Raw genomic sequence first — 15,927 nt, forward strand, 5'->3', positions numbered from 1 at the left:
CGGAATGAAGCACATCACTTCCACTTTGTGGTGGCGTGTGGCTGCCTGCTTCTGGAGTCAAATAAAGATTTGGTAGTTACGCCTGTGCCTTGGCTGCTCTTGGGAAGCAGTAATAAGGGTGGTGCCATTCCAAGGAGTTGGAGCGTTAGGAGTGCAGCGTCGGGGAGGAAACTGTTTTCCAGGCTTCCCCCGCAGGAGGGGATGTTGGGACCAGTTGGACTCCTTGGCCGCATCTTGCATGGCTGGGGCTCAGGACTGCTCGCGATCCAGCCGGACAAAGACACCAGTATCAGGGCCTGCGGTCAGCAGAAACTTAGCCAGCTGCTAGATTTTATTGCAAAGAAACGTACCAAGAGCTACTCAACATAGATACACACTGTAAATGTTGTTTGCCCTCCATTCTGCACCCCTATTTACTGGCCCAGCTTTCTTATGGCCACTAAAGACAAAGCTCCACTAGCAGGAATGTGCTGAGGTTTATGTGTTAGCCCTTCACCATGCTGCCTGGTAGATTCCCTCATCTGACAGAACAGCAACTCCACCTTTGCTGGAAAACCAAGAGATTTTGAAGAGCAGCTCTAAAATCAGTCTCTTCAGCTGCAGCCATGTGTGCCTACCACAGAACTGCTCAGTCCATCCCGCACCATCGGTTTTCACCATGTACGATGTACCTGACGTCTGCAAAGAAGCTGGCTGCTCTCCAGTGCCCAAGGGAGCGCCCGTTCCCTTGCTGTGATGCTGAAATGCTGTTCTGACAGACCTTGGAGTTTGTTTATTTTGGTGCATAAGAAATCTCTGCTAGGAAAAAGAGCTCTTGGAGGAGTTTTGGAAGGAGTGCTGACAGCCTGTATTTTGTCAGGCCACTAATGGCCACCTGGCCAACATGCAGCACCCGAGAGCTTTCTGAAATCAGTTGGCATTTTAAAAGGAGCAGGGAGAGGAGCTCTTCCTTTTCCCCTCCTACGCGACAGGCAAGTTGAAGACAATGGTGTTTCTTTGCATGAGTGGCCAAGCACCTTGCTACATGATATTTGGCTTGGAAAAATTTCCTCAGAAAAAGACAGGACAAGGCACAAGGCAGCAGAATAGCATGCCGCTGGGGCTTTGGGAAGCTGCTGAGATGGAAGTAATTGGAGGCTGGATGGAGATTCTGGGGAGCATCCCTACAAAGGGCTGGCAGCTGGTAGAAGGGGATGTGCGTTGTCCCCACAAAGCTGCCGTGCTGCAGCTGCGCGCGGGTGCTGTGTCTGGGCCCGCTCTGCTCACCTCGCGGGGGAGCCCAGCGGTGCCTGGCAATAACGAGGTTTTCTCAGAAACGTAACTGATTATCGCAGCTCAAGGACTTGCGCAGGGTCGGGCTCCCTCCTTTACCACCCTGACGAAAGAACAGCCACAGTGGCTTTGTCTTCACTGCAACCTTTGCCTTTTCCAGAAATGACGGTAGGACATTTCAGAGCTGGCTTGGTTTTTTTTTACTGTGTTTCCCAGGAGCAAACTGGCAGATTGCAGCTAGAGGAGACAAACTAAGTCATGGGCTGGAGAGCAAACCTTGTTATAAAAGGGAATGTGGGCCATGCAGAAAAAGCCTGACCAAACCAAACAAAGGATAAGGGGCACAGTAGCATCATTAAGACTTTTTCCAGGAAACAGCCTGACCAAAACAGACCCTATCTCTGGTACATCGGAAACACAAATTTGCCCACTTCCTCCCCACGGGAGAGGCTTCCCAAGTGCCAGCCCTTGTCCTCCTTCATGCTCGTCTCAGGGGACTTAGCCCGGAATGCTGAAATGTTTCAAGTATATCCTTGTTGCTGCAGAGAGTTTAGGATAGGAAAAGACACAGGGACGAAGTAGAAAGAGGAATTTATGCATTATCATGTTCCATGACTGGTAAATACCTTTCAATAAGTCATCCAATGAGACGAAGGGGCAAAGGTTGAACTGCAGCAGTCCACTCCAGCCAGCCAGTGGTTCTTGCCTTCATGAAGCAGTGGACACAGAAGACGGCACGGGGAGGAACAGAGAGAAGAGGATCAGCTTAATCAGAAACGGGGATTTTTTTCAAACACCATGGCTGTTTCTCACTGGCTCGTCAGTTTTGTGCTCTTCCTGCTGCCCTTCGTAACGCGGGTTGCAGCACAGCAACAAGGTAAGCTCCTGCAGGAGGGCTGCGACCACAGAGGAATGACCCCCACGGCAGCTGGTTGCACCATTACAGATGGGAGACGTTTGCACTCTGATTCTGAGGCGGCTTTGTTCGACAACCGTCTCTCCAGTGGTAACCACAGAAGTCTTAGGTCACACGTTTTACCCAACGCTGTCACAATGTGAATCCCTGGGCAATATTGTCTCATTTGTGTGTTTTCCAGGGTGTTCTGTTGCCAATGACAGACCATCTGTTGATGAAAATAACCCTCCTGGCTACGTGGTGACCACTATCCATGTGGAAGCAGGCTTCACTGTAATGATTGATCCTACTTCTCCCGATGCTGTTTTTTTCACTATACAGGGGTCTGAGCTGCAGCTGAGCCAAAGCGTGGACTATGAGGTGAGCCGGGAGCGTCTAATAGACATGGCGTAGAGAAAAAGAGACCCTGCTGCCTTTCCTGTGCGGCAAGAGGAAAAGCTTGCTGGAGATTTAAGTGTCCCCTGCCATACTTGTCTATAAGTATGTGTTAGGAGGCATTAATTGTATCTATGCATTTATAACATAAAAATAACATTTGCAAAATCCAAATAGGTAATGGTAGGGGTAGAAATGCAGATTGGTGGGCAAGGAGCCTCAGTATTCTACACAGGCATTAGCATATGGATAGAGCTGTGATTCTGTTTTCATTAGGGAGTTTATTGGCATAACTACATTAACAGAAACTTACCCAGGGATTGTTTTTTCTGTAAGGATGAGAAGAGTAGTGCTGGGATGCAATGAGTTTCAACCTAGTGTCCTCGACTTCCAGGGATTCATAATCTGCTTCTAAAGGATTTAAGAAATAACTTTGAAAATGAAACCTATTCCAGTTGGGTTGGAGTTCGCTGCTTGGGAGTCCAGCCCTTTCACAAGCAGAGCTTAGGGAGGAGGGGGATCCGTGGTACGCCTGCTGTCACCTGCCTTCAGTGCTTCCGTACGAATTAAAGCAAGCGAAGGTTTTAAAACTGAAGATGTGACAACTGTAGTGATCAGAGCTCTCCAGGACTCATGTAAAATGATCCCTGTTTGCTTGTAGAAAGCACAGCTCTGAGCGGTACGGTGATGTGTGAAGCACGAAGGCATTATAAAAGGCCAGTGAGGTTGCTGCTAAATTATTTTACTTTCTTGCAGCACTCTGTACACAGCCACAAGCATCCTTAAGCTGCCTTTCCCTAATGTAAAACCCCACATTTATTTGAGCAAAGAACAACAGAGTTAACACCCTGAAGGTAACACTGTACTTGCTGCATGGTACATTTCTGTTTCATTCCATTTGAAAAGAAATGTCTTTGAAACCACCTGAAATCCAAGAAAATGGCCAATTAGCTCTGCCAATGGTACAGGAATCACAGGGAGAGAAGCTGGAAGATCAGTGTGCTTTGACTCCATCAGAAACAAGATTCCAGTGCTGATGGATGGCTGTAAAGGAAAGAAAGCTTAGATAGTCCTCAAAACAAGATAAAGCCTAGCAGTGTTTCTGATTCAGCAATGCATGTGTTTGTCTCATATATTTTAGAAAGAGTTAGTACATTGTGGCTTGCTTCTACAATGGCTGGTTTTTTGTTTTCACATACAGGAAGACACCTTGCTGCTGGTGTTCCTGACTTGTCAGAACGCTGCTGGGCAGGTGAGCGCTCCTGCAGACACTCAGCCCTGTCCCAGGGGACCGAAGGGCAGCGCGTACTTCCCTCTGCTTTCCTAGTGCCCAGACTGGGAGACGAAGGGACGTCCTTTTCTTTGCGGACATACACGCTCCCCTCACCGTCAGAGTGCCCGAGGCTCTGGGCATGGGGAGCGTGTGGGAACAAACCCAACCCACCCACACTGTGGGCTGGCTGCAAACCACAGCCACATCCACCATCCCCTCTGCTCCCTCTGCAAATCAGGATCACCCCCTAATGGTCTGATTTTTGTCTTTGATTCTCTCACTTCACCCTTTCTGCAGAGCGATTCTTTGGAAATTATTGTGACCATTGTCGATGTGAATGATAACAGCCCGGTGTTTAAGCAAACGAATCTCACCGAAGTTGTTCCTGAAGTAAGTATTTTATGGAAGTGAAGAGGGCACGGGGTCACCCGGTGCTGTGGGACGAGGGAAGGGTTGGCAAGGAGAAGTCTTCAGCCCATTTCACAGAGAGAATAACCATAGTAACTTTGTTTCAGGATACAAAAGTGAATGCAACCATTGTACCCCTTGAAGATTTAAGTGCTAGCGATGGTGACCTGGACACCATCTTTTATGAGCTCACAACAATAGTGCCGGTGAGTGTCTTTATTTGGGGGAAAAATGGTAGCTCTGGAGAATCTTTGTGTTTAATTTACCAACTTTGAGGCTGAGGTCACTGCATTGCCTTTAGTTCTCTGACGGGTTCTAGAAGAGGCACATCTTTTGCAAAACACAAATGTTGGTTTGGTTAGCAGAACAGAGCAATCGACATTGCAGGCATTGAATTCTTTTACCGTTCACGATTTTATTACGCTATACAGGTTAAGCTTTTGTCTAGGATATTCTAAGCCATATGATCCAGGTACGTCTTGTTGGGATGGTCTGTAAACGTATCAGGAGTGACCTTTGTCCCACACAGGGTTCGAATTGCACTGAGTCAAATAGGGCAAGGAGTTCTTGTCATGTTTGCCAACAGTGCAGAGTGGAGATAACGTGAGCTGCCGAAGATCGCAGAGAAGGTCTTTGGCAAAGCCAAAGGCAGATTCTGCTTTCCTCAAGTCCCACGTTAGTGCCTTAGTTTATTTGCTCTTCGGGGATTTGCTTGAACGTAGCAATGAGCAGTATTTCGAACATGTCTGTGATTGAGTCTGCTAACAGGCTTTTTCCTTTTCCCCTTCCAGGGCACAGATGGTTATTTTGCCATAAAAGGAGTTAATAACCCAGAAATTTATTTACAAAAAGCATTGGACTATGAGAAATTTAACTTTACGACGTTGGTCTTGTATGCAAGGGTAAGTTCTTTAGGAGGAACCAAATATCTTGTTTGCTCCAGTCTCTCTTACCTGAAGGGTAATTCTGAATAGGAGACTTCTGGGATGGCAGGAGGGAGGGTGGATACTGAGGGTGGTGAACTCGGAGCAGCCTCTCACCCTCCATAAATACACCGTGACAGATCTGTGTTCAGTCCACCTTTGCCAGCAGAAAGAGAGGAGTCACTGCTTTAGCTAATCTCACATAAACTGCTGAGCCTTAGACAGAATGGAGTTACAACAGCTAAAAGACCTTGGGCCACTGGCTTTTGCGCATGGGTTCTTCTTTTGGCAATAAAACTTGCATCTCATGAGTATGCTTTGCCGTTGGTACAGGACAGGCCTGTGGGCAGCAGTGACACCACCAACACAGCTACTGCAACAATAAATATATTTATTGAACAAACTGACACCAAACCACCCTGGTTCCTACCCTGTACCTTCATGGACACGGACAAACGCATTTGCATCAGCAGCCCCTATACCGGGAGAGTCAATATCTCCGAGATGTCGGTAAGCAAGCATGACCAAACAGTACCCTTGATGCTATTCTCAAACTATACCGGGATGCTGTAAGTGGTAATTTGGTCCTGTAGTGTGGCATGTAATGATTTGCTTTGTTCTTGCAGACGGAACCACTCAAACTAGAGCCAGGGCCTATCTACGCTATTGATCCTGACTACACTTTAAATGAAAAGATTGTGTACAGGATTGTTGGTGGTGAGTAGAAGCTGTCACCTTCCACAAACGGCATTGCTCATGTCCTCTGCATCACCTGCCGAGAGGAGATATCCTCAACAGCACTTGAGAGTTGAGGGCCGGGGGATTTGCCCTCCTGTTTCTGCCACAGCAACATAACTAGGGCCACGGAACCTGGAGGATTAAGTGGAAGAAACAGACTGTACAGAAAGAAAAAGAAAAAAAAAATTAACCAACCTCCATGCAAACTGTTTCCCAAGGACTTTGGCTTTTCTGGGAGATGAGATATGTTTTACCTTTAAGCTTTTAGACTTGATTTTGCCCAGTCTGGCCACAGCACTTTCATGCAGTCTTTGAGCTGCACCTAAAATTCCCACATCATCAGCATAATTTTCATACATTGCCAAGAATGATGTTTTTATTCCCCAGCACATCGCCACTGTGTAATCTGCCCTGGTTTAGTCTGAATTTCAAAAAGATTACTTGAATACAGTCAACTGATTGCCCAACCCTTGACGGGACCATTTATTTCACTTGAAGGTTTTCTTAAATTCCACCACTATTTTGGATGTAGTGTGGCCTCCCTACCCCACAGTCCATAGGGAACCACAGCCTGAGGAGTCCTTGTCTAAATACGGCCCACAGTGTCTCAGAGTGAGGAAGAGAATACACATTTTTGCTTTATTTTAATGTATATCCAACATAGATGTTTTTATGATTGAAACAGATTAGAGATGTAGGAAGCTGATTTCTACCCTTGCATCAATACAAGAAGGTTTCTGTGTCCAGGTTCCTTTTGTAGTCAGTAGAGAGAAATAAGCATTTCAGAGTCAAACGCAGCTCACGTTGAGGCCAATGTTCACAGCAAGTTGCATAAATCGCGCACTGAGATGCCAGTTTCTCCTCACGATATAGGTAATGAGCTCAGGTAGAGATGTCTTCCCTTTAGATGCCTAGAGCTATTTGAGACGCGTTCCCACCCAGCTTTTGTTTGTAGATTGGTTTCTTGCCTTTAAAATAGGAATAATCCTTCCCTTGTCTCTCCTGAAGTGCAGTTGAAGCTCAGTTAGGTTTTGGGTTCAGGTTAGGGAAGTGGACACCTTCAGTCCTCAAATTGCACCAGAGTCCCCGGGCATTTAGCAGAATTCAGGCTGGTTATATCTGGGCCTAGGTACTAGAAATGCAAAGCTTTCTGTCCTACCTCAGCTAGCTGGGTTCACACACATCTTCTGGATCTTTTCTTCTCTTGAGTCCCTCTGAATCCCTGGCCAGTACTCCCAGCCCTTGCAGCAACCAGGCAGGCAAGAACAAGCAGCATAAGAAGCATTATGCCCTGGATATTGTCACCAGTATGTGAAAAAGTGAGTCCATGAGCTCTGGGTGACTTTATGAAGGTATCTGATGACTGAATAGTCTTTCCATTTTCTTTAGGGGATGCAGACAACGTATTCTCAGTGAATGCAGACACAGGGAACCTAACGATGAACAAAGCAGCAACTGCCCCAGACTCGTACCTATTGCAAGTCATGGTAAGCCTGATGGCATTGCAGACACCAGTCCAGCACAGCTGGCTTTCTAGGAAGCAGCAGTCTTGAAATGATGTTTGATTAATTATTTTAATAATTAAAGCTAACTCTGTTACACCCTTTCTTTTGGAAGGGCCTATGCTTTTATGTGTCATCACTAATAGGAGAAGGCTACGTGTCTCTCTCTCTTTTTCTCGCTAGGCCACACAGGTCAACAACATACAGAAATACTCCATAGCCACTGTGGAGATTAAGGTCATCAATAAAAGTGAGTATCCACCATACTTCGAGAGCAGGATCTACTATGGAACAGTGTCTGTTGGTCTGGCCCCAAGAAGCTTTGTCTTCCAAGCTGGTGATCCTTCAAGCCCCCTGGTGATAACAGCAATGGATGAAGACTTCCCAGATGTAAGAAACTGAAAATGCACTGTGTTCTTTCTCACCGCTTCAGGCGTAAAGCAGGATCAGAAAATATGAGGAAGGGGAGGTGGGGAGAAGCAAACACATTTTCCTCCAGTGTCCTGTATTATATTTCTATGGAAATTCCGCATAGATCAGAACCACTTATGGTATGATGTAATGTGGAGAAGCTGCTGAACCCTCCTCTCCCAACAGCCAGTCCCACTCAGTTCTGTGTAGGTGGCTGATCCACTGCATGCTGGTTGAAGCCCAGGGTTAGTAAATACTGTGAACAGGTGCAGATCTGAATTAGGGACAGGTGACGTGTCTCCTTGAGGAGTTTGGGGTGGCAGGATCCCAGGCGGAGGTGTCTTCTCTCTGCCAGGTCAAGGAAAGGTGTTTGGGGGCTGGCCTGGGACGCGGAGCCAGTCCAAAGCAAGGGCTCGTTTTGGGAGAGCCATTCTTGAACAGCGTACTGGGAGAAGGAAAGGGGAAGAGATTGACTGACCAGCCATTCCCATCCCACCCTATTAAGTAAAGAAAAAAGTGCTAGTTTTATTGGTGCCAAGGCTTCCATAACAAGACTGGGGACCTTGCAGGGGAATAAGAGCTTACACACAAAGGAAAAAATGGCACAGACCTCAGCACAAGTATTATTCTCCATGTACATTCCCCTTTGGCACTATATTAGAGGCAGAACTGATCAAATTTACAAGGTCCTTTGTGTAAGTGTGTTTTGCTTGGGCAAATACTAAAGATACCAACACAAGCTTGGTAAGACTTGGGATTTTTCTGGAGGCAACACTTTTAGGATACATTCTTGAACTCTGAGCAACAGGGTGAACCCACTTGAGTTCAGCCCATCTCACCTCCCCAGTCCAGATTTGTTTATTTATTGCACTATTCACCTGCTCATGCTTCAGGTGCATTTGACAGGTTCTGCCAATGGGTTGTCACAAAGATGCATGCAAAACACAGTGTGGTTTAATCATTCAATCTTCTGGCTTTGCAGAAAATCAACCCAAACATAGAGTACTACATAAAAAACAGCACAGATTTCTTCGCAACCAAAGATGGGTTCATCCTGACAAACGTGATGCTACAGTCACCAGGAACTGTAACCATCGAGGTAGGGCGACTTTCTTCATTATCGTGCCAGGGCTGTGGAAGGAATGGGTAGATTCTAGGAGAGAAGCACCAAAGGTGGAATCCCATTAGGTAATGGATATAATGACAATCCTTGCCCCAAACCATTTGTATCATAAATGTATGAGGATGGAGGGAGATGAAGTGAGAGCAAATTTACTCTGTATGATACAGGCTAGCTGTAAAATTCTTTCTCCATTTCTGTGAAAAATATCATTAGAGACAAGCAAAAAGTCAACTGGGGAGAGTTTAGGAGCCCCCCTCCCACACTCTGATTCTGATTAACAGAACAAGCAGGGTGAGCAAGTGGGTAGGAGGTTGTGTGGGTAGGGCGGGGTATGGCTGCTGGCCTGCAGCCCAGCTCGGAAGGCTACAGCCCCACACTTGGAAATCCTTTGATAAATCCAGTACCTTTGTTGCTCAGGTCAAAAGAAGCAGTTAGTAACGTTAGACTTTCTAAGAAGCTGGATGTTCTCCTTGTCCATCTGCCTGCCCCACACTACCTAGTTATCTGCGTACAGCAGTGCTGGAAAGCTGCACACAAATGATGTACCTGGTTCTCGTGCAGGACAGGGACTATTCAGAGCTCTTCCTCCTCTATGACCAGAGATATTGTGAGGATATGGACAAGGTACTTTGTCCACAAAGTGTCCACCACATACCTTGAGAGAGATGGAGATCTAGGAAGTCCCTAAGCTCTTTTTTTGAGTGTTTTTTTTTTCCCCATGTTCACATAGGCTGTTGGAAAAGATACGGTGAGCCTGCAGGAGGGAAGCACTGTAATCGTGGTGGAGGTCATCCTTGCCACAGGTAGGCTGCATGTTTCTTTATTTTCTGGTTTGCGGAGACGACTGGGGAGCCCTCTCCACTTCTGCGGGCAAGCTGGCAAAGCCAGGTCACCCACTGAGGTCTGTGGCCCTGGGTTGAGCCAACCCCATACCTACGGTGGCCATAACATCCTTATGATGTGGTCACCACATGGCTCAAAGAGACTCCTGAGACTTTAAGTTGTGCTGTGTATTGTGGTGTCTTTTCTTGTTATTCCAGAGCTAACCCTGGGGTTGTTTCATGCTGTTTGGTGGGTCAGAAATAACTCAGGATGTCTTAGCATAGCAAAGGAGGGTTGCCCTGACACCTTGGTACATGGTTGCTCATTTTTAGCCAAAACCAGAGAAAACGACAACATTATTTCATTTGTTAACCAGAGCAGACAGGAGTTGGCACACCCCCACAAAACCAGGCTTCTTCATAAGCCAAGGCATTTTCTACTCAGGTCGGGTCAAGTTCTTATACTCCCAGATTTTAAGGTCTTTCCAGGAGAAATGACCCATGATAAATAAGATAGACATGAGGCTATGTACATAACCCTCCGGCTATCATTTGGCTTACACTTCCATGTGCACGCAATGGGTTGGAGAGCGCTTTACTGAGTGTTCCAATATCTAGGGAGAAATCAGAGTAGTTTTTAATGTACTCTCCTTCTGGGAAGTGGTAACTGTACATTGGCCTCTGGTTCCTGAGACAGCGGCACCGGCTCGCCAGGTTCCAGCTTTCACAGGCGCCGTGCCGCACAGGAGTTAAGGGTGGGGAGTTTCACGTCAGCTCTCTGGGCTGCGGCTCCCTAGGAGACACGATTAAGAAGCAAAAATCCACTGACACAAACGTATTAATGATAAACCAAGGGCGCAATCAAATGCAGAGGGAATACTCGAAGTCCATTGTCATAAAGGAGGTCAGCAGGAGAACGAAACTGTTTCATTAATCATTAAACTGTAAAGAAACTGATTTACACTACAAAATAAAGAGTCCCACTGACAACAACAAGCAAAGCTGATCAACCCTAAGAAGTCTTTCCACTATAATGTTGATTCTCTATACAAAGGTGATTCTGCTGACCAGTGGCTGAAAGCATAAGCTGCTCCTGAGAAGGCTGGTGCAGAGCAACAAAAGGGCAGGAAAGTGGGGACCTTTGAATGCTTTGTTTCCTGTTATGCTTTTTTATTTCCTATTTTAATGTGCTCATCAGTATCAGAGGTGGAGTTTCAGATTAAAGGAAGACTTGCGTTTTCACACACATATGTACAAACATACCTCATTTCTGCATGCTGGTGTAAATGAGTGAGGTGGGAAAGAACAAGATCTGCCCAGCTTTACTGCATGTAACATCTGCTGGCCTGACACTGTCACATATACATGAGCTTAGTGAAATCATGGGGTAAGAGCCGTTGTCCTGTAAACGGATGATATTTCCACTTCATGTAACTCATTGGAAGTGATAATAGTCTGTGAGTGGTCACCTTAAAAGCAAACAAGCAAACAAACCAACCCCAAACCTCTGCTTTCAGAACAGCAAACAAATGGCCTCTGTGACATTAATATGTCACTGTTACATTCTGCAGCACTAGATGCTTCTTTGCTCTTCAAAAACTGGTTGGATCTTCTCCCACAATGAAGCGTTGCATTAAAGACACAGCTGCCATTTGTAGGCTTTGTGACACTGGTTTGTTTTTCTTGTAGCTGTAACCGTCTCTGACAAGAGGTACACTGCTGGGGATATGGCCATCTTAGGTGGTGTATTAGCAGCGCTGCTATTAATTGCCTTTGTCTTCCTTGGATTAATGATATTTAAATGGTATGGAAAACCAGTCAGATACCTGATAAGTAAAAAGGTAAGTGCCTTGTTTGTACTTGACTCACTTAAAAAAAATTTTCTAGAGTTTGAAAGTGGGATCTGAGGAGGTTTTAAAGTATGGATGGGCTGTCCAAATACTACAAGCATTTGTGTAAAGGTGATGAATCACTCCTGAGACAGTGTTTGCGAAAGCAGCATTGCTTTGGTGTTGCTTCCTGTTGTTCTTTTCTGCTCCCTGAGGCTGGAGATGTGTGGCAGACAAGGAGCAGACACACAGGGTAAGGAGAGGACCACAGCTCCGTGGATGAATGTGATACATACCAGAGGTGGTCTCTGTAAAACCGGTGTCTGTGGTATAAACTGCTGTTCATCCTCTCTTTACAGTTAATAGAGAGAAAGGTCCTTTCATATTCTGTCCTAAAGCCTGGGCTTAAACAGTTGTCTGCACTGCAGCCATCAACCCCGGCAGCCTGGTTACTTTGACGTTTAGGGGGTAATTCATCTGAGCAGATGTTGGTCTGCACCTTAGGCTGGGACTGTGAGCAGCCTAGACTCCGCTGACTGCCACACGAGTCCAGAGCACATAGCTCAGGTGAACAACAACAGTCCTTCATCCTGAGGGAAGGAAATCCCCCTCCAGAGTAATACCTTGAAGGGATGGGTACAAATCGGTATGCATTGCTGGTGCCCAGCACTCCTGGGAAACATGCCAATGCTTATCTGAAAAAATCCAGACAAAATGCCAGTTAAAAAAATCCCTCTTCTAGGGAGCCATAGCTTTCCCAGGCTTCAAATATGTCTCACTGCAAAACAAACGGAAGCTTTTCTGAGTGGGAGTCAGTCACTTCAGCCACCCCTTTCCTCCCTCCCTGTTTTCTTTTCCATGCACTACAATCACAAAGGTGTCTGTTCTCCTGTAGTTCTCTAAGGAAATCTCTGAGGACTACCAGAACCAATCTTACCAGCAAGAAGAACCCCCATATGTGAACATCAAACAGCATGAGATGTCAGAAGACAGCAGTGTCCAGTCGATGGTACATGTGCTAGAGCAACCAGTGCTTTCTTTGCCCTCTTCCCACGTAGAAGAAATCGATAGCCTGCCAAAGGCTTCTACAGCTTCCACCATCATCTTTGACCAGGAAGAGAAAGGGGAAGAAGTGGAAGAAGAACCTGAGGATGAGAAAGAAGTGAAGTCCATCCTCAGGACTGACAGGCGTGTGGCAGATGATGGCTACAAAGCTGTGTGGTTTAAGACTGATGTGGATCCAGATGCTGGAGAGAGGGTTGAAGTGATTGAGGAAAATGCAGCAGATGGTGGTGATGACAGTGACCAAGACCTGGAGAAAAATGAGAAAGAGGAAGATGATGATTATGACAATGACAGTCACCCCAGAGGGCTGGGAGTGTCCTTTGCGCCAGAGAGCTCATCCCTCCCAGTTGCAGAAGGGGTAGGCAACAGGTCTCACACAGATGCAATGGCAGAAGATGACAATAACTTGTGATGGAATCAGGTCTGTACTCCCTGCCCCAAAAATGGGATGATCTCAGCTGCTTTGCTGACATGAAATCCATCTTTCTGCCCGGGAAGGAAACTGGAATACAGGAGGATGAGGTTGCCTGTTCTGCTTGTCTGAACACAGCAATTAAAGCTGGAAGAGGTTACAGCTAATTCAACCTTTTAGCAAGACCCTGAAATATCACTTAAGATTTTGGGTAGGGAGAACACGTCCCATGTTACCACCTTCCTGCCTGTTCTCCTGGGGCCCTTTACATCACATTTCGCAAACTGGCTGCAAGGTACAGCAGAGATGTAGCTGAACTGACTTTGAAGGAGTTAGCCCAGCTCATGGTAGCAATTTAGTTACACAGCCCAGTGTTCATCTCTGGTTGGTGGATAAATAAGCCAGCACTGACTTGTTGGCTGTTCCCTTTAGGGTGTTAAGAGTTTGACAGCAGCTGCAGGGTGTAAGCCAGCACGAGTCACCCTGACCCTGCAGTTGCTCATGTGGCTGTATGCAGGAGCTCACTCCAGGGCTCTGCTCTCTGCTGTGCTGGACTCTGCGCTCCCAGCACAAGCAGCTGGCATGTGCCACCACGGTCCTGTCCTGCCAGCAGCCAGGAGTTCACATGCTCAGGAACTGCTGCTTCCTGTGTCACTGGTAAGCAATGACTCATCCCATCTTCTTTACTGAAGGACCTTGTCATCAATTTTTCTGTGTCATAAACCCACTAATTTTGCACTGCAGGATTGCAACAAGAGAAGTCTCACGGTAGAGAAGCAAAACCAATAAATAATCCTGCCTTTTCCCTGCAAACCAATCTCCACATTGCTGACATTAATCCACATAAACCCTTGAGAGAGAGAAACTAAAGTATGGCTGCTTGGATCTGCATGTACAGCAAAGCACAAAGGATTTCCAAGGAGGCTTTTATCCTCTTGGTCCATATTTTATTTCTGTACATCTCTCTGACCCAGTGCTGCTAGTGCTCGGTTCTGCTCTCCTTTCTCTGAGGAGTGCTGCCCTTGCCCTGCGGACTTCAGGAACTGCACTTTTGCTGAAGGCGGAGCAGCTTTCCTCCTCACTGCAATAAAGTTATTTGCCTGGAAATTGCAAGTGCACTTAGCTGGATTATGGAGGGTGGGGAGTGTGCCGTGTGTTTGCCATGTAAGCACAGCTCCTCCAGTAGCTTAGGGTTATCTCCAGCAATCATTTCCCATGCGACTGAGAGAACTCTCCAGCAATTGCTAATTGCTAATCCAGCACCTTTAGTCACCAGCAAGGCTAGAGCCCAGCCTGCCCTCCACACTCAGAAGAGGGTTGGTGATGGGTGGGCGAAGCTGGAATGTTTCTAGTCTGATCCCTTCCAGCCATTTGCTTTTTTCACTTCTGGCTAAAGATCCAAAAATGTGCCACCGGCTTGCTGCTCCATTTCCCTCATTGTTGTGCCGTGTGGGATCTCTGCCTGTCTGCTGGCACACTGTTGTCCGTCTTCCCTCTGCTGCTGGGTTGTTTGGGCTTTAGGGCACATGTGTTGGCACACTGATTTATGGACTTCCTCAATTTGCAATCTGTACTCATCTGTTGGTGCTTCATCATCATCTTATTGGTGTGGTTCTCACTCTTTTAGCCTTTTGTGTTGGCATGCTCTTAATATTTGAGCCCAGGCACCCTCAATCTGCAATTCGTGAGCTGCTGGTGCTCTGGCTTCCCTGGGCTGGCGTGCGATTGAAATCCCGTCCCTGTGCTGCTCACCTGTTGGCCGTTCCTTCCTCTGCAGCGCCAGCTGCTCGGTCTGCTCCCCCACGAGCTTTCACCTTTTCCTTCTTTTATCCTGCAGTATTTGTACTGGAAATATCCAGAAGTTTGTGCTTGTTAAGACAAAAGTTAAACCGCAGCACTCAGAAGGGAAGAAGTGTGTTCAAATAGTGCCATCCCATGGACAGCAAAGGTAGCTTTTATTCTACACAGCTTGCATGAGAAAGCAGAAGTGAAGGCTGTAAAGCCAAATTGAAACCAGCACATGCAAGCAGGCAAATTTGAAAGGCAAGTAAAATACAGACGTTTTACCTTCGGGAAGTAACAGAAACAAAAAAATTCCCAAGTGTCTGAAAATCCATTTCTGTTCGCCCAAATCCTGACCCCATCTAGGACTCCATAGCCTCCCAGATTTCATTAGGTCTTCATTGGCGTAGCTGACAGCAAGCGCATCCTTTTGCCTTTTGTGTCTCCATGAGAAAAATGACTTTGGTATATGGCTAATTAGTGTGCAGAGGACACTTCTGGGTTTCGTTTTGAAGGGATGGAAGATAAAGTGGAGACCTATCCTCTTTGTGTGTAGGACAGCAGAACTACCTAGCATTTACCTGAATCAACAGTGAACCTCATCAGTCACGTGATCCAGAGAAAATTATTCAAAAAACAACTTCCAAATGACAGTCAAGTGTAGAAGACCTGGTTTAACCTGATTTGCTGTGGATATACAGTGTCTTTAGCACCAAAAGGAATACTTTCTTCGTTGAAAAAAATAGTTCAAATTTTACATGATAAAATCAGTCGCACACTCACTGACCTGCATTCAAGATTTCACAGGATTTCCTTCACTACCATCTGACTAGATAAAAACATTGTGTTCTAAGACTTGTGTGTATATACGACTGAAAAAGAAAACGTTGATTCAACTCAAACTCAGAGAACTGTCCAAGACAGAAACTGTTGTAGAATGTCAGGATTTTAATAAAACTTAAGCCTTTGTTACTAGGTTTAGCTTTGGGTTATTGCTCTCGTCTCTGTTAGCTGGCCATGTTGCAGCACACATGTTGCTCTGTATCTGAGCCAGAATACACAAACAGGATCAAAACC

At 46.3% G+C, this 15,927-nt stretch overlaps 1 protein-coding gene across 1 annotated transcript; it reads left to right on the forward strand.

Annotated features, from left to right (window-relative positions):
* Nucleotides 1-1,932: 1,932 nt before the first annotated feature.
* CDHR5 (cadherin related family member 5) lies at nt 1,933-15,829 on the forward strand. Its single transcript, XM_005509868.3, has 14 exons — nt 1,933-2,149; nt 2,370-2,548; nt 3,765-3,815; nt 4,134-4,226; nt 4,352-4,450; nt 5,036-5,146; nt 5,501-5,677; nt 5,794-5,884; nt 7,295-7,392; nt 7,591-7,797; nt 8,801-8,917; nt 9,672-9,744; nt 11,452-11,603; nt 12,487-15,829. Exons 1-14 carry the CDS (start codon nt 2,071-2,073, stop codon nt 13,066-13,068), a joined length of 2,109 nt encoding a protein of 702 aa, XP_005509925.2. The 5' UTR covers nt 1,933-2,070; the 3' UTR covers nt 13,069-15,829.
* The last annotated feature ends 98 nt before the right edge of the window (nt 15,830-15,927 follow it).

Source organism: Columba livia, chromosome 5, assembly GCF_036013475.1.
Source record: "Columba livia isolate bColLiv1 breed racing homer chromosome 5, bColLiv1.pat.W.v2, whole genome shotgun sequence".
Classification (NCBI taxonomy): domain Eukaryota; kingdom Metazoa; phylum Chordata; class Aves; order Columbiformes; family Columbidae; genus Columba; species Columba livia.

Excerpts from the sequence above, each read along its gene's own strand:
- CDHR5 (XM_005509868.3), top strand. The coding sequence starts at position 2,071 with ATGGCTGTTTCTCACTGGCTCGTCAGTTTTGTGCTCTTCCTGCTGCCC. Across the intron at positions 5,147-5,500 it reads CGTTGGTCTTGTATGCAAGG|GACAGGCCTGTGGGCAGCAG; the intron begins GTAAGTTCTTTA and ends CCGTTGGTACAG. Across the intron at positions 8,918-9,671 it reads CAGGAACTGTAACCATCGAG|GCTGTTGGAAAAGATACGGT; the intron begins GTAGGGCGACTT and ends ATGTTCACATAG.